At 41.6% G+C, this 18,913-nt stretch overlaps 1 protein-coding gene across 1 annotated transcript in view; it reads right to left on the bottom strand.

The window, feature by feature from the left end:
- wdr27 (WD repeat domain 27) overlaps window positions 1–18,913 on the bottom strand; it is a 292,507-nt gene that overhangs the window by 218,014 nt on the left and 55,580 nt on the right. The window contains exons 14-16 of the mRNA XM_072266892.1: window positions 11,851–11,923; window positions 11,028–11,105; window positions 9,127–9,233 (exon numbers count right to left, since the gene is read on the bottom strand). Coding sequence (XP_072122993.1) covers window positions 9,127–9,233; window positions 11,028–11,105; window positions 11,851–11,923 — 258 coding nt within the window. The remainder of the gene's footprint in view (window positions 1–9,126; window positions 9,234–11,027; window positions 11,106–11,850; window positions 11,924–18,913) is intronic.

The following is an 18,913-nucleotide window of genomic DNA, read 5'->3' on the forward strand; positions in this document are numbered from 1 at the left end:
TCCATTTCACTGAGTACAGCATCCAAACAAATTTCTTTATTCTTGCATAGATCATTTGATTTTAATTGCAGCAAAAACCTACAGATACTGGAAATCCAAAACAAAAACAAATTGCTCAAAGTGCCCAAGTGGCCAAGCATAAATATGTTATTTTGCATCAAAAATCAGCTGTTTTTTCACTGGAATGCTAACTCTTGTAGCAAATCTTATTAAGGAACTCCAATAGCCTCAATGGCATAACAAGTAATTAACCAGATCGAAAGCTGGGTGCAATGATGTCTCAAGTGAGAAACAAAAAATCCATGAATCAGAATGAGAATTCACATTTAATTATTAAGATAACTTTGGAGACAAATTCTAAAATCTTTCAAAAGTACAAAATGCAGAGCAGAAAAATACTGTTCCACATTAAATATTAGTTTTCATTGACTTAATAAACTTCAGCTACTAATATTTGCAAACAGGCAGGTCTCGTGAAATCTAAAGATCTTTTTCATCGATGTTTTCCTCTTTCCTTGCCACCTCAAAGACCCCATCTAATTAAGCACTATTATGTGCAATTCATGTCAATAAGTGCTAGTTATTGGTTTATGGAGCAGATCTGCTGGCTTCCGTGTCCACATATCTAAAGTCTAGCAAGCACCACTGTATAAATCTCAGGGCAAGGACCATGGAAGATTCTTCTCTTTGACTGGAGTCACTGAGATTTCCAGTAGCACTGAGATTTATAATTAGCTAAATAAATTGCTTCTCAGCAAGGCATGAGCCAACTAAATCAGCAAGGGAAATCAAAACATTGCACAAAATGTTTTTTATGCTACTTGCTTTGAAACACAACTCCCTCTCTGAGGCAGTTTTCTCTGGTGTTTGAAATGGATGCTTCTAATTACAGAACTGGCAAATCTTAAAATGCAGCTTCTGAAGAACAATGAGTGAAGCAACAACAGGAGGACGTACATGCTAAAAATCCAAAACAGCAAGCTATATGCAGACCTAAGTGCAAATCAGTTCAGCAGACCTACCACATCTGGTCATGAATTGTCATGGACAATTAAACACTGAACAAGAAGAAGTGGGCTCCAAAAATATTTAATCATCAATAGTGGGGCCCAACACATGAGAAAAGCAAGTTCAAGAACAAAGCAACCACAGCCACGTTCAGCTGTAAGTGCCAAAAAGTTTTTTAAGATTTGGTACATCACCAAAGACTCTAGCAAATTTCTACAGATGTACTGTGAAGAGCATTCTGACAGGTTGTATCACTGTCTAGAATAGAGGAGCTAATGCACAGCCTCGAAAAAAGTTCCAGATGGCTATAAACTTACCCAGCTCCATCAGGACACAGTCTCCACAGCATTGAGGAAATCTTCGAAAGTGATGCCTCAAGAAGGTGGCATCCATCATTAATGATCTACACCATCCAGAACATGCTCTCCTCTCATTGCCACCATCACGGAGAAGGTACAGAAACCCGAGGACACACACACAATATTTTAGGAGCATCTTCTTCCCATTCACCATCAGATTTCTGAATGGACCATGAACTCAAGAACATCTCCTCACTTTCTCTGCTACTTTTTTTTTATATTTCTTATTGTAACATATAGTAATCTTTTTATGTTGCTGCACAACAGAAAATTTCACAACATATGTCAGTGATAATAAACCTGATTTTGATCCTGAGATTATCCTTGGTTTCCTTCTGAGATCCACCCACCACAGAAGCCAGTCTCCAGCCAATTCCATTCATTTCTTGTAATATCCAGAAACACTCCTGAAAACAAGACAATTCTAGTGACTCCAGACAAGTTGTGCCTCCATTCAAGTTGTTCCAATATAGCCACAACACAGGCATCTATTCAACAATGTGGAAAACAAGATGATTCCAAGCAGTCTTTTTATCACCCAATCACCAAAAATGTGATGGAAATTGTCATCAATGGTACTTTCACATATAACCCTCTCATTGATGCACAGTTGGGTTTTGCCAAGACCACTCAACTCCAGACACTCATCACAGCCAGGCCCTTCGGCCCACAATATTGTGCTGACCATGTAACCTACTCTAGAAGCTGCCTAGAATTTCCCTACCGCATAGCCCTCTATTTTTCTGAGCTTCATGTAGGTACATGGAGCTTAGGTCTAAGAGTCTCTGAAAAGACCCTATTGTATCTGCCGCTACCACCTTTGCTGGCAGTGCATTCCACGCACCCACTGCTCTCTGTGAAAAACTTACCTCTGACATCCCCCTTGTATCTACTTCCAAGCACCTTAAAACTATGCTCCCTCATGTTAGCCATTTCAGCCCTGGAAAAAAGCCTCTGGCTATCCAAATGATCAATGTCTCTCATCATCTTATACACCACTATCAGGTCACCTCTCATCCTCTGTCACTCCAAGGAGAAAAGGCCAAGTTCACTCACCCTATTTTCATAAGGCATGCTCTCCAATCCAGGCAACATCCTTGTAAAGTTCCTCTGCACTCTCTCTATAGTATCTACATCCCTACATCCTTCCTGTAATGAGGTGACCAGAAATGAGCACAGTACTCCAAGTGGGGTCTAACTAAGGCAGGGGTCCCCAACCTTTCTCGCACTGCGGACCGGTTTTATATTGACAATATTCTTGCGGACCGGCCGACCGGGGCCGGGGGGGGGGGGGGGGGCCGGTGGGTGGTGATAGGGTTGCCAACGGACAAGAGTAGCAGTCACATACGCCAGGTTTACCCCAGAAAGACTACAATGACCATGAAGCCTTGCGCGGGCACCAATACGCATGCGTGATTTGGCATGCGTGTACGATTTTTTTCTACAAATTGTTTTTGGCAATTCTGTTCGGGGGGTGTTAATCACGACAGAAATATAGGTGATAAGTGGCTAACACACTCAATTTCCTTTCTAAAAGGGTTTATCTAACGAATTTAATATTAAACACACAGCGCATATTTTCCTCGCATGAATACAGTGATAAGTCGATTATCAGGGGAGGACAGGGGAGCTTGAAGTAAGTATTGAACGAACTTCCAGTAGAAGTGGTAGAGGCAGGTTCGATATTATCATTCAAAGAAAAACTGGATAGGTATATGCACAGGAAAGAAATGGAGGGTTATGGGCTGAGTGCAGGTCGGTGGGACTAGGTGAGAGTAGCGTTCGGCACAGACTAGAAGGGCAGAGATGGCCTGTTTCCATGCTGTAATTGTTATATGGTTATATAAGTCAATAGCATCATAACATTTTAAGTAACGTTTGGATATTAAACACGCAGCACGTTTTTCCCGTATGAACATATAAAATCATTGCAACACACCAATATCGCTGAATCAGTGGGAGCCCTGGGATTGTTTCCCTGCAACAATGCGGTCCTATCGAGGGGTGACGAGAGACAGCAAAAGTCGAATGGGTTCCTTATGTCCAGTCTGTTCCGCAGTTTAGTTTTCGTTGCATTCATTGCAGAGATATGTTGGAAATGGAAGCAACGTTTTCAGTGCTTTTGTGGCTATCTCAGGATTCTTAGCCTTGACTTTGATCCAGAATGGCGGCAGAGATGTTATGTAAAACATACTTCCCAGCCCGCCATCATTTGCAAGTTCAAGGAGTTGATCTCCTTCCCGCGCTGACATGGATGACGCGCGGGTAATGACCTCGCGTGCATTCAAGCTCAACAGTGGGCATGACAGGGAATGAGGGACGGTGCAGCTGACTCATATCGCCAAATCATATAGCTTCCTTCTTCTTTGCGGCCTGGTACCGGTCCATGGCCCGGTGGTTGGGGACCGCTGAACTAAGGTCTTATATAGCTGTAACGTTATTCACAGCTCTTGGACTCAATCCCATGGTTGATTAAGGCCAACACACCATACACCTTTTTAACAACACTGTCAACCTGCGCAGTAGCTTTGAGTGCCCTAAGACATGGACCTCAAGATCTCGCTGATCCTCCACACTGCCAAGAGTCTTACCATATTCTGTCTTCAAATTTGACCTACCGAAATGAACCACTTTACACTTATCTGAGTTGAACTCCATCGGCCACTTCGCATCCCAGCTCTGCATCTTGTCGATGTCACACTGTAACCTCTGACAACCCTCCAAGGCTATCTAGAACACCCCAACTTTTGTGTCATCAGCAAACTTACGAACCCACCCTTCTACTTCCTCAGCAACACTCACAACAGGCTGGAGGAACTCAGCAGGTCGGGCAGCATCCCTGGAAACGATGAGTCGACGTTTCGGGCCAGAACCCTTCATCAGGACTGAAGAGGGAAGGGGCAGAGGCCCTTAAAGAAGGTGGGGGGAGGGTGGGAAGGAGAAAGCTGGTAGGTTCCAGGTGAAAAACCAGTAAGGGGAAAGATAAAGGGGTGGGGGAGGGGAGGCAGGGAGGTGATAGGCAGGAAAGGTGAAGAAGGAATAGGGTAGTAGAATGGGTAATTACACAATGGGTAGTAGAAGGAGACGGAACCATGAGGGAGGTGATAGGCAGCTGGGGGAGAGGGCAGAGTGACATAGGGATAGGGGAAGGGAGGGGGAGGAAATTACCGGAAGTTGGAGAATTCTATGTTCATACCAAGGGGCTGGAGACTACCTAGATGGTATAGGAGGTGTTGCTCCTCTAACACGAGTTTAGCCTCATCATGGGAGTAGAGGAGGCCATGTTTGAACATATCCGAATGAGAATGGGAAGCAGAGTTGAAGTGGGTGGCAACTGGGAGATCCAGTCTCTTGTGGCGGATGGAGCAGAGGTGCTCGTGAAGTGGTTGTTAGCCACAACAGACCCTTCCCTTTTCAGTCCTGACGAAAGGCTCCGGCCCAAAATATTGACTGATCGTTTCCACGGACACTGCCTGACCTGCTGAGCTCCTCCAGCATGTTGAGAGTATTGCTTTGACCCCAGCATCTGCAGAGTATTTTGTGTTTACGACTTCTACTTCCTCGCCCAGGTCATTTATAAAAATCACAAAGCAGAGGGGTCTGTTATGTACCCCTAGGGTTCATATTTTCTGTGGACTGTCACTTAAAAACGTTGGGAGAATGAGACTGACTTTTGGGCACTGTTTGATCTGTTACAGAGAGAGAGAGAGGGACGAAGCCTGCCTTGAGATAGTGTTTATACAAACTCTAAAGTGTATTTACACTTATACAAGGATGCTGCCTGCTTGTGAGTTCTTACAGAGAAAAAGCAGCGAGCAGTTTGAGGGTCGCCATGGTAATGGAGGGCAGCATTATTTGATGGACAGCTGGTGTTCAGCATGTTTGGATAAATACAAGGTCAGCTGGTTGTTAGACAGACACATGGTTTTGGACATTGGATGAGCTTTGCGTACCCACAGAAAGGTGGATTTTTGGAGGATCGATCAGGAGAATCGATCAGTGGCTCTCTCAGTGTGGAAAAGGGGTGACCGGTGGGAAGTTATCAGGGTGTCCAACCCTTGCCTGGGTTGATAACTTTACCACAGAAGACGGTCTCCTTTTTGTGGTCATATTCGGTGACTTTTAAGGATCTCGGAGGACAACGGAGGATCGACAGCATCAGCACACCTCTCTCTCTCAAACCCTACTCAATTCAATAACACGAACTGAACCGGCTTCATTTACCCATCATCGCAAGACTGTATCCACTTACCTCCTAAGCTTGAAGAAGCTTGGGTCTATATATATTTCCACACTTATATATGCATGAACTTTGCTAACCTGCTTGATTTATCTGATTTTTATATTACTGTATTGCATAGGTATTAATAAAGTAGCTTTAGATAACAGCAATACCAGACTCCAGGTGTTTTCCATTTCTGCTGGTTCTTTAACCCGTTACAGGGTACATAACAGGTCCCACAACAGATCCCTGTGGAACAACACTGGTCACCATCCTCCATGCAAAATACAAACCATCTACAACCACCCTTTGCCTTCGCCTGGGAAGCCAATTCTGGAAGCACAAAGCAAGGTCCCCGTGGATCCCATGCCTCCTTACTTTCTGAATAAGCCTCACATGGGAAACTTTATCAAATTCCTTACTGAAATCTATATACACTACCTTCAATGTGTTTTGTTACATCCTCAGAGAATTCAATCCGGTTCGTAAGGCACAGCCTGCCCTTGACAAAGCCTTGCTGACTATCCCTAATCAGATTATGTATCTCCAATTGCTCATAAATCCTGCCTCTCAGGATTTTCTCCAACAACTTGCCCACCACTGAAGTAAGACTTGTTGGTCTATAATTTCCTGGGTTATTTCTACTCTCTTTCTTGAACAAGGGAACACCATTTGCAACCTTCCAATCCTCTGGTACTTCTCTGTCCTTATTGATGATGCAAAGATCATCACCAGAGGCTCAGCAATCTCCTCTCTCACTTCCTTCAGTAGCCTGGGGTATATCTCATCTGGTCCCGGCGACTTATCTAACTTAATGCTGTCAAAAGCTCCAACATATTGCAATACAAAAATAGTACAAATAGTACAAAAAATGAATTTCTGATATATATACACTGTGACGGGGTCCTGAATTACCCCTATGAACTGTGCTCATTTACCCCGATTAACTGTGCTTTTGAAAAGAGAGAGTCATTTAACACCAACAACTTGTTTTAAAAGAGAGAGAGAGAGAGATGAAGACTGCTCACAGGTTGTTTACACTTTCTTCAAGGACATGGCATGCTAGTGTATTTCTTACGCAGACAAAGGAAGGAGGAGTTATTTGAGTAACAGTTGATGCTCAGCGCGGGAAGATAAAATAGAAGGTCAGATGATAGACCTGAGACACGTTTTGGACACTGAATGAGCTTTGCTGCGCCCGCAGAAAAAGTGGGTTTTTGGAGGATCGATCAGGCAGATCGATCAGTCGCTCTTGCAGTGAAAAGGAAAGGGGTTGACTGGTGGGGAGTTGTCCATGTGTCCACCCTCGCCTGGGTGATAGCTCCACCACAGAAAACCGGTCCCCTTTGTTAAAGTCATAGTCAGATACTCTTAAAGGATTTCGAAGGACAACGAGAAGATTGACGGCGTCAGCTCACCTGAAGACTCAAATCTCTCCCTCTCTCCATCACTACTCAACTCAATACCACGAACTGAACTGAACTGAACTTTACTCATCATCGAAAGACTGTATCTTTTTAACCCTAGACTTAAGGAAGCTTGGTTTTTCATACATATATTTCCATACTTACTTATATGTATAATCATTGCTAACCTGTTTGATTTATCTACATTTATATTACTGTATTGCGTAGTTACTAATAAATATTATTAGTTTATAGCAATACTGGACTCCAAAGTGTTTTCCATCTCTGCTGGTTCTTTATTCCCGTCACGGGTTACGTGACAACACACACACACACACACACACACACACACACACACACACACACACACACACATATTAAAAAAATCGTGCAAAATTGGAAATAAAAAAGTAATGAGGTATTGTTCATGCATTCTATGTCCATTCAGAAATCAGATGGCAGAGGGGAATAAGATTTCCTGGATCATTCTCAAATCATTGAATGTGTGCCTTCAGACTTCTGAACCTGCATCCTGATGGTAGCAATGAGCACAAGGCATGACATGAGTGATGGGGATCCTGAATGATGGACGCCACCTTCTTGAGACATCGCTCCTTGAAGATGTCTTGGATACTACAGAGGCTAGTACCCATGATGGAGATAACTAAGTTTATAACTCTCTGTAGCTTACTTCTCTCCTGTGCAGTCGCCCTGCATCCCCCTTGCCAGACGGTACATCTGCAGAAATTTGCAAGTAGTTTTGGTGATACACCAAATCTGCTCAAGCTTTTAATGAAATACAGGCGCTGTCTGAATTGTGTATCATCCTTTGCAAATGCATCAATATGTTGGTTTCTTAGAGATGCTGATATCCAGGAACTTGAAGTTGCTCACTCTTTCCACGTCTGATCCCTCTGTGAAGACTAGTCTGTATTCCCTCATCTTACCCTTTCTGAAGTCTACAATCAGTTCTTTGCTCTTACTGACATTGAGTGCAAGATTGACTTTTATCAGAAATTTAGAAATAAGTTGCAGAGAAAAGGAAAGATGGAGAGAAGTAAGGGGTTGCTCGTGACTGGATGGAAACCATGCGAGACTGAATGACACCAAACAAAAAGATTGCTGTTAGCTGAGAGTAGATGGTGAAAATTCCTTAAATACAGATCAGTTGTGTGAAGCAGATGAGAGTTGAAGGAGACAGGTGAGGACAGAGAAAAGCAAGGTAAGAAATGCTGGAACTGCAAGACACAAAAAACAGACATTGCTGGAAACCTAAAATAAAAGAAAATGCTGGAACCAACTTCTGATCAGAAGGTACTGCAGATATAAAAGGTTGATTAGCTTTCACCAGAGAGTGTGTCTGAGTGTACATTGTTCAGTATTCAGTGTCAATCACAAGTAATTCTGGTTTCTTGCAAACATGGTGTGTAAAGCTTCCAGTTTGAGCCTGGCAAAAAAAGTGGATGTGGCTCAATCCGAACAAAAATAAAGTCGAGGCACGGTACAGAAACAGGCTCTTATACCCAGTTCATTCATGCTGACTAAGATGTATACCTGAGCTAGTCCCATACCCCTCAAAACGTTTCCTAAATATCTTTTGAAAGTAGTAATTGTACCTCCCTCCACTCTTTTCTCTGACAGCTTGTACAATATATCCATTACCCTCCGTGAAAAGATTGCCACTCAGGTCTCATTTAAATCTTACCCCCCCCCCCCACCACCACCACACCTCCTTAATTCTATGTTCTCTGGTTTTACACTCCCCTACCTTGGGAAGAAAGACCGTGACCATCTGTCCTCATGATTTTATATACCTCCATAAGGTCACCCATCAGCCTCCTATGTTTCAACTATATACAGCCTCTCCTTGTAACTCAGTAACATCCAGCTCCCAGTTACATCCTTGTGATTCTTTCCACACACTTTCCACCTTAGTTAATAAACTCATGCAACATTCCCCCTCCCACTTCCTACACTCAGACATCCATGAGTTTAAAATTCAGAAAATCAAAACTTATTTCACGGAAGCTCTTAAGAGTCAACCAATATGCTGCAAGTCATTTCTGTTTAGAAAATATTTAATTGAGAGCCTTTAGAAAATATTTATCACCATTCCAATAAGATGGCTTACCTGAGTACTGGATGCAGCAAACAGGTGTTGGCTGGTTTGAAACATCAACTCGTGCAATAAGCTTGCTCGGTGCCAGACTGTCCAGTGGGTATTCTTTGGTAATTCCCCTTAAGCAAATCATAGACATAGAACATTACAGCACAGTAAGGCCCTTCAGCCCACATTGTTGTGTCGACCGTCACAAGTACTATCACTCAGAAATAAATCTTTAATTGAAAACAAGAACATTGTCAAAACATTAAACATATTCTTGTTCTTATTAGACAAAAACAACAAAAGCACCACTTCTCTCCCAAAGTAACACTAAAGCATAGGAGTTAAATTCAGTACGAACAAGAAAACCAAACATAATAGCAGAAGTTGTCTTTAAATAATTCTCTGTTCAATTTTGTGCACCAAAACCGCCTGTTTGCACTTCTATCTACAAATACATTCACACCCCCCTTGTGCATGGCAGCAAAAAAGCATTGAACGTCACCCATGTTTTTGAAGTGGCATTCTGCAGACTCCATGTCTTCAGTTATCATAATTCGTGCCACAGAGTCCTACAGCATGGAAACATGTCTGCCAGCCCAACTGCTCCACGACAACCACAGCATCCTACCTACTACCAGCTGCCAGTGTTCAATCCATAACCTTCCAAGTCCTTCCCTTCTCAGTATCTGTCTATATGCCTCTTAAATGTTGCAACTATACTCACCTTAGCCACTTAACTTGACAGCTCATTCTGTGTACTCAGTACCCTCTGTGCAGAGTTGTTACCTCTCATTTCGCTTTTAAATCTCTCTCCTCCTATCTTGCATATGTGTCCTCGAGTTTTGAGCTCCCCAACTCTGGGGAAAAGACCATAATCATCCACCTTATCCTTGCCCCTCATGACTTTATAAATTTCTATGAGATAACCTCTCATTTTCCTACATTCCATGCAACAAAGATCCAGCTTGACCAACCTCTACCCAATAACTCAGGCCCTCTAGCCCAATCAGCATCTTCATAAAACTCATCTGCACCTCCTCTAGCTTGACGATGTCTTTCCTTTAATAGGGTGACCAAAACTGTACATAATACTCCAAGTGCTGTCTCACCAACATCTTGTTTAACTGCAACGTAAATGTCCCAACTCCTAAACTCAGTGGCCTGACTGCTGAAGGCCAGCATGCTAAATGCCTTACTCACAACACGATGGAGGAACTCAGCAGGTCAGGCAGCATCCCTCGAAATGATCAGTCAACGTTTCAGGCCGGAACCCTTCGTCAGGACTCAATCACTTCGTCAGTGCCTTCTTCACCACTCTGTTGAGTTGTGTAACTGCTTTCAGCAACCTGTGTACCTTTACTCTTCAGTCCCTCTGTTCCACATCACTCAACAATACCCTGCCACTCAGTGTATCGATCATGCCCAAGACTGAATGTCCAAAATGCACTTACATCCGATTACCATTCCTCAGCTCATCTTCCTAACTGATCAAGATCTCTTTGTCATTCATTCTAACCCACTTTACTCGCAACAAGACTGCTAATTTAGAACCATCAGTATACATTTACGTAAATAATGAATAACAAAGATCCCAACACTGACATCTATGGCACCCCACTGATCACAGGCCTTCAAGAATTGAGAATCAACCTACAAGAATCACACGGTATGTCTGATGCAGCAGCAGAATTTACTTTTTTCATTAGGAATATTATCCTTTTAGTTTCCTTAAGAAATGTGAATACACGTAAATATTTTTATTTACATAATACTAAATTTCCATACTGATATATTCCCTGTAGGATACTTAAAGAGATGGTTGAAAATAGATGAATAAAACAGTATTTTTTTAGAATAGCATGACAGTTCGAAGTTTTTGCCAACTAAGTTCTAAAATATAAATTCTTGAAAAATGTGTTTCTTACTTGAGACTGTTATTTTTCCCCTTCAGGGCAGAGCTGGCATGTTTTGGAGGATTTAACTTTGGTGTGAACATGTTGATGCTGCAATATCATTAACACAGACATGAGAGATAATCACAATGAAACATTTCTTGTATAGAGAAATTGAGCTTTTAAACTAATTATTCAATAATTTGATCTTGATAGATGGTCCCAGTGGGACCAAGTTCTCAGGTAACAAATGTTTTCATGTACAAACAGCAGTAGAAATTAGTATGTAACTATTTGGTGCATATTCCTGAAATGAGACTAGTCTGGGACAACCAAAAGACAGCACCAGTTTCAGAGATTGCTGAAGGATCTAAGTTGTATCTAAGCCCGGGATAAGAGCAGATTGGTGAAATATAGTGAGTATGTCAACTATCTGAGGCGCAAAGGAAATTTGTAGACAGTGACTATTATAATATTCCACATTAATAGTATCTTGAGTTGAATTAAGAGTTTCTCCTGGGTCATTTTGCTGCATATTGAACCACTTACACTCCTCTTAGTGTTTTTTTTTTAAGAATGTGTGACACATTTGGCAGAATAATGTTATCTAATGGCTAGGTTAGATATTCTAGAAAGGATTATGAAAAAAGCAACAGATTATACAGAGATCGTTGCTCAAATTCCAACTGGATTCCCTACTACACAAAGTAACCTCACTAAGTGTTGGAGAACAACAACGGGGCCAGCAAACCTTCTGCCACAACCAAAGTATTCTGTAAAAGTGGAAAAGCTTAAAATGAGATTTTTGATTAAACTCAGGTCAGGTTTTCAAATGAATATCAACATTGGTGCTTACCTTGGTGCTGAGGTGTAGCCAGAAGACTTTACTTTGGTATGAAACACCACTGGCTTGTCTTTGACACTGCTGACTACAGGTTCAGGATTTCAAAAAAGAAAGAACTATTACATTTTATAAAATGCTCAAACACAATCATCAGCTGTCAAATCCACAGAATTGATAAGGAACACTGCTATTTTCATTAAGCGTAAATCAAAAAAAAAAGATATCTAGTTTAGCAGGTAACTGTTCTTGGCACTTAGTAAGTAAATATCCATAAGTTTCAAGGTTCAGATAAGTGGAATGCTGTATACAGTGGTGATGCTCCTACCGCTAAGAGTGGAGATGATTAATTCTGTCATTAATTAAGATTCAAAGTTCGAAGTACATTTATTATCAATGTATACATTATACAACCTTGAGATTCGTCTCTTTATTGGCAACCACAAAACAAAGAAACCCATAGAACCCACTAAAAGTCCATCAAACGTTCAATGTGTAGAGAGAGACAAAAAAAAATCATGCAAACAATAAAAGTAAGCAAATAGCATTCAGAACAAGAGTGAATCCGTAGACATGGAGCTGGAGCAGCCCACAGCTGAGTAAACATCACAGAGCTGCGAACAGAACTGGACCAACCCTCACCTTTTGGTCCTGACATCTTGTTTCAGTCCATCTGGCCCAGCATTTAAATTGTCCAAACATCGGGTCGTTCTTCATACTGGGGCCCGAGCCCTGTCACATCGATACACTTTGGGCCTAGACCCTGCAGCCACATTTCGGCCGGTACCTGACCTTCCTAAATCGGCCTAGATCAAACAAATCTCGTTCTCAGTTTAGGTGGACAGGCCTTTGAATCTGCCTCTCCTCTACTTGCTCCACTCCACCTCAACTTTGTCTCAAATATTCCTTGACCTCACCTCCTACCTGCATACTTTGACCTTGCCTTCGCTTGCTTCTCTATTGTTTGTGGTGATCATTTACCACAAATTTTACAAGAAGAAATGTTACTAATAAAGTACTTAGTTGTATTCTTTGTTTTGTTTACTGCCAGTCACTGGTCTTCACCAGCACCATCTTGAATTGAAAGACTGGTTTCCAAATAGCCTTGGCTGATCAATTTATAGTCAAAGTAAATTTATCAAAGTACCTATAGGTCACCATATACTACTCTGAGATTCATTTTCTTGCAGGCAGTCATTGTAGAACAAAGACATACAATAAAAGCAATGGAAAAACTATACATAAACAACCAATCAACCAATGTATAAAAGATGGCAAACTGTACAGATAAAAATTAATACTGAGAACGTGAGTTGTAAAAAGTTCCTGAAAGTGAGTCAGTAGGTTTTGGAATCAGATCAGAGTTGAGGTGAGTGAAGTTATCCACACTGTTTCAGGAGTCTGATGGTTGCAGGGTAGTAATTGTTTCTGAACTTGGTGGTATGGGACCTTCCGTAGTAGTATGATATGTCTTTATGCTCCACTTACTACATTTGTCTGGAGAAATTGCTCTGCTCTTATTGGAAGTTGCTATAGTTTCAGTTTGCTTCACTCTTAACGTTCTATTTTCCGAGAAAATTAACACCATCTGCTGCTTGCTATTTCAGGTGGCCTGCCCCCTCCATTTAATACAGTGCTGTCATTAACCAATCTGCTAATAAAATAATATAGCAATACAGATTGCACTATATTAAATAAATCATATTCTCATAAATATGTTGTGGAATCTTCTTCTGCACATTAGCATTTTAAGATTTTATTTACTTTTTATTTGGAGATACAGCAGGGTAACAGGGCCCAATCAGCCCACACTGCCCTATTACACGTGTGTGACTAATTAACCTTCTAACCCATATGTAATCAGAATGTGGGAGGAATCCAGAACACTTGTAGGAAACCCACACATCATGGGAAGAACATGCATACTCCTGACAGACAGTGGCAGAATTGAACCTGTTTTACTGGCACTGTAACAGCATTATGCTAATCACTACAGTTACAGAGGTCAGCGATACAAATTTTAACATTATTTTACAATAATATAAAAATGTTATAATGTGTAATTGTGCAAAGCTGCAGCATTATGTAACAGTACTGGAGCAACACAGTGCTGCTGCCTCACAGCTCCTGATCTCTAGGGTGCTTCTATATGAAGCCTGCATATTCCACGTGGCAATGTGTCTCTCTTCTGGTCTGTACCTGGTGCAGATCTGTGACAGGAGAATTCAGGACTGATAGGAATGCAAGGTAAAATGGGATTGATGTTAATGGAATGAAGCATGGATACTGTAGGATTGAAGGGCCTTCTCCTGTGTGATAGGACTTCATGACTTTTACTGCCCAGATTTACATTGAACATTAGAAAGGCAATATGTCATTTGTAAAGTCTGCTATTAAAGCTATGGAGGCATCTATATAGCATATAGGTCCCACACTGCCAGGTTCAGTAATAGCTATTACCCTTTAAGTAGCATGGATAACTTCACTCACCTCAACTCTGAACAGATTCCACAACCTATGGAGACTAGAAAATCCACAGATGCCAGAAATCCAAAGCAACACACACAAAATACTGGAGGAACTCAGCAGGCCAGCCTGCATCTATGCAAAAGAGTGAACAGTTTACTCTTTTCCACGGATGCTGCCTGGCCTGTTGAATTCCACCTAGCATTTTGCATGTGTTGCTTGGAAGTAGGTACACAGGAGATGCAGGGGTTAAGTTTTTTATGCAGAGAGTAGTGAGTGCATGGAACAGGCTGCCAGCGACGGTGGTGGAGACAGATATGATGGGGTCTTTTAAGAGTCACCTGGATAGGTACATGGAGCTTAAGAAAATAGAGAGCTATGGGTAACCCTAGATAATTTCTAAGGTAAGGACATGTTCTGCACAGCTTTGTGGGCCAAAGGGCCTGTATTGTGCTGTAGGTTTTCTATGTTTCTAACCTATAGACTCACTTTCAAAGACTCTACTCACTCGTATTCTGAGTATTGTTTGTTTATCTATTTGTATTTGCACAGATTGTCTTATCTTGCACATTGGTTGGTTTTCAGTTTTTGTGTGTAGTTTTTAACTGATTCTATTGTATTTCTTTGTTCTACTGTGAATGCCTGCAAGAAAAACAACCTCAGGATAGTATATGGTGACGTATACATACTTTTATAATAAATTTACTTTAAACTTTGAGTATGGTTCACAGAAATCGATTTATTTTATAACAGCCCTCTACATTAGTCTTACAGAGCAAGTTGTTATGATGAATTACCATATGTCACCATACAGCAATATTTTACATTCTCTTACTGTTACATTGACAGACAATTCCCAGTTCAAGATCTTTTGGAAAGACAAACCAGAAGAGGGGCAGTGACTTCATAGAGTAAACTTCACCACCAAGAGCGAGCTAGTCAAGCTTCTCAGCAACTGCTCTTGCAGAATTGGTGAATGCCTCGTGACCCTTCAGCTTCAAATGGAACCAACATGATATAATCAACAGCACATACAGCCCTCCCTGGATCAGACCATGGAAGATTTAGATTTAGAGTCAGGCATCATAAGGGTAAGGTGAGTAGAGCAGAGGGCTAAGCGCACAGCCTTGTGATGCACCTGTATGGTTGGAGATCGTGGAGATGTTGTTGATAATCTGAACTGACTGTGGTCTGCAATTGAGGATCCAACTACACAAGGAGGTATTGAGACCAAGGTCTTGAAGCTTATTGATTAGTTTTGAAAAGATGATGGCATAGGTTGCCGAGCTGTACTCAATAAAGAGTATCCTGATATATGTGGCTTTGCTGTCTGGATGTTCCAGGGTTCAGCGAAGAGCCAATGAGATGGCATCTTCTGTGGACCTGCTGCTGCTCTAGGTAAATTGAAGCAGACCCAAGTTGCTTCTCAGGGAGGAGCTGATATGTTTCATCACCAACCTCTCAAAACACTTAATCATAGTGGATGTAAGTGCTACTGGGCGATAGTCATTGAGGGACGTTATCACTACCTTCTTAGGCACTGGTATAACTGAAACCTGCTTAAAGTACATAGGTACTTCAGTCTGCTGAAGCAAGATGTCAAAGATCTCAGTGAACACTTCAGCCAGTACATCAGCACAGGTCTTTAGTACTTGGCCAGGTACCTCATTCGGGATGGATGTTTTTCACGGGTTCACCCTCCTGAAGGCTGCTCGCACATCATCCTCAGAGACTGGGGGCTGATGGAGTTTGTGATGTTTCATTCATGTTTTGACAGTCCAAGCAAGCTTTAAGGCATTGTGCTCATCTGGAAGCGAAGCCCTGTTGCTTGATTTAACTTGTCACTTTCTTACCCATTCTCCTAACCTGTCTAAGTCCTTCTGCAGCCTACCTGTTTCCTCAACACGACATGCCCCTCCACCAATCTTAGCATTATTTGCAAACCTGGCAACAAAGTCATCTATTCCATCATCTAAATCATTGATATAGAGCATAAAAAGAAGTGGTCCCAACACCGACCCTTGCGGAACACCACTAGTCACTGGCAACCAACCAGAAAAGAATCCTTTTATTCCCACTTGCTGCCTCCTACCAAACAGCCATTGCTCAAACCATGCTAGTAACTTTCCTTTAATACCATGGGCTCTTAACTTGGTAAGCAGCTTCATGTGTGGCACCTTGTCAAAGGCCTTCTGAAAGTCCAAATATACACTGCATCCCCTTGATCTATCCTATTTGTAAATTCAGAGAATTCTAACAGGCTCATCAGGCAAGATTTTCCCTTAAAGAAACCATGCTGACTTTGTCCTACCTTGTCTTGTGTCACTAAGTACTCCATAACCTCATCCAACAATTGACTCCAACATCTTTCCAACCACTGAGGTCAGGCTAACTGGTTTATAATTTCCATTCTGCTGCCTTCCTCAATACTTCGAAAGATTTTTGAAAGATCATTACTAATACCTCCACAATCTCTACCGCTACCTCTTTCAGAATGCAAGGTGCAATTCATCTGGTCCAGGTGACTTATGTACCCTTAGGTCTTTCAGTTTTTTGAGCACCTTCTCTCTTATAATAGTACCTATACTCACTTCTCTTCCAACACACCCTTCAACATCTGGCACAATGCTACGGCCTTCCACAGTGAAGACCGATGCAAAATACTTATTTAGTTCATCTCTCATCTCCTTGTTGCCCATGATTATTTCTCACGGCCTCATTTCCTAGCAGTCCTATATCCACTCTCAAATCTCTTTTACTCTTTACATACTTGAAAAAGCTTTTACTACCACCTTGATATTGTTTGCTAACTTGCTTTCAGATTTCATCTTTTCCCTCCCAATGATTCGTTTTAGTTGCTCTCTGTAGATTTTAAAAGCTTCCCATTCCTCTATTTTCCCACTAATTTTTGCCTTGTCGTATGCCCTCTCTTCTGCTTTTACATTAGCTTTGCCTTCTCTTGTCAGCCATGGTTGTACTATTTTGGCATTTGAGTATTTCTTCATTTTTGGAGTACATCTATCCTGCACCCTCCTCATTTTTCCCAGAAACGCACGCCATTGCTGTTCTGCTGTCATCCTTGCTAGCATCTCCTTCCAATTTACTTTGGCCATCTCCTTTCTCATACCACTGTAATTTCCTTTACTCCACTGAAATTCTGCTATGTCAGACTTTAGTTTCTCCCTATCAAATTTCAAGTCGAACTCAATCATATTGTGATCACTGCCTCCTAAGGGTTCTTTTACCTTCAGCTCCTTAATCACCTCTTGTACAGTACATAACATCCAATCAAGAATAGCTGATCCCCTAATAGACTCAACATCAAACTGCTCTAAAAAGCCATCTCATAGGCATTCAACAAACTCAGCCTCTTGAGATCCATTACCGGGGCAGTGGAGGTATAATTTGCACATCTGTGATGATCACCCCATCCTTGACTAAGCTGTTCCACCGTGAACACCATCTGTTATGAGTCAACATGATGCTTTCAGATCAGGTCATGCATAGCACATACCTCCGCCGCACTGTTCAAGTGTGTTTCTGGGGTACAGGCTAGCGACCCTTGTGCCTGTTATCACTGAGCAGCCGTGAACCATCTGATTGGCCTATCAGAGTTCTCTTTGGGAACTAGCTGACTTGATCAGCATTTCTGATCTGGCTATTGTTCACGATTGCACTTAATCAAAAAAAAACTGATTTTTCCATTTCGACCTGCATGTTAAAATCTCCCATGACCATCATAACATTGCCCTTTTGACACAACTATTCTATTTCCTGTTGTAATCTGTGGTCCACATCCCAGCTACTGTTGGGAGGCCTATATATAACTGCCATCTCCTTTTGGGTTTGACCATTTTCTCTCTTGCTGATCTGAACTCTCACAAAACATACATAGCAGACCTGTAGCAGGTATTGAAGGATTTTCTCGTGAGACCTTTTGCACATGGTCCATATATGATTTGCTTGCTAAATGATCATTTAAAAAGTCAAGTTTTCAAATATCATTCTACTTCTTCTCATGAGCAAATCCTCCAGCAACTTTTGCATCACAACAATACATACCGGTAACTCCAGTTTCTGTATTCTACATAATTATTTCTCGTAGCTGCACGTCGCTGACCTCATGAACTTTCGGTGCAGCAGTTTCTACTGTTTTTTTAAGCCATTCTGTTTTAAATGAACTAGTGGTTTTTTTGCACTTCACGTCCTTTGCTTCTTTGAAATTTAACATAGTGAATCAATAACTTATTCAATAAAAACAGTATAAGTAAGCCAGTTCTAAAATCTGCAGACAAATCATTGACAAATTCAATGTTGTCAACACCATCCGCATCAGAAACCAGAAATGGAAATGTGATTGTGTACGATTGTGAAATATACTTAACATGCCAATGAGGTAGAGGATGACAACCTTTTGTGTTCAGTTTAATTTCCTTTGTGTGCTGGTAGAAAAAGATGCGCGTCTGCGCACAAGTTAGAGGAAACATTGCCAACCAGGCTACTCCCCACTGATCATGGCTGATTTACTATCCCTCTCAACACCATTCTCTTGCCTTCTCCCCATAACCTTTGACACCCTCACTAAGCCAGAACCTATCAACTTCCACTTCAA

Source organism: Mobula birostris, chromosome 8, assembly GCF_030028105.1.
Source record: "Mobula birostris isolate sMobBir1 chromosome 8, sMobBir1.hap1, whole genome shotgun sequence".
Classification (NCBI taxonomy): domain Eukaryota; kingdom Metazoa; phylum Chordata; class Chondrichthyes; order Myliobatiformes; family Myliobatidae; genus Mobula; species Mobula birostris.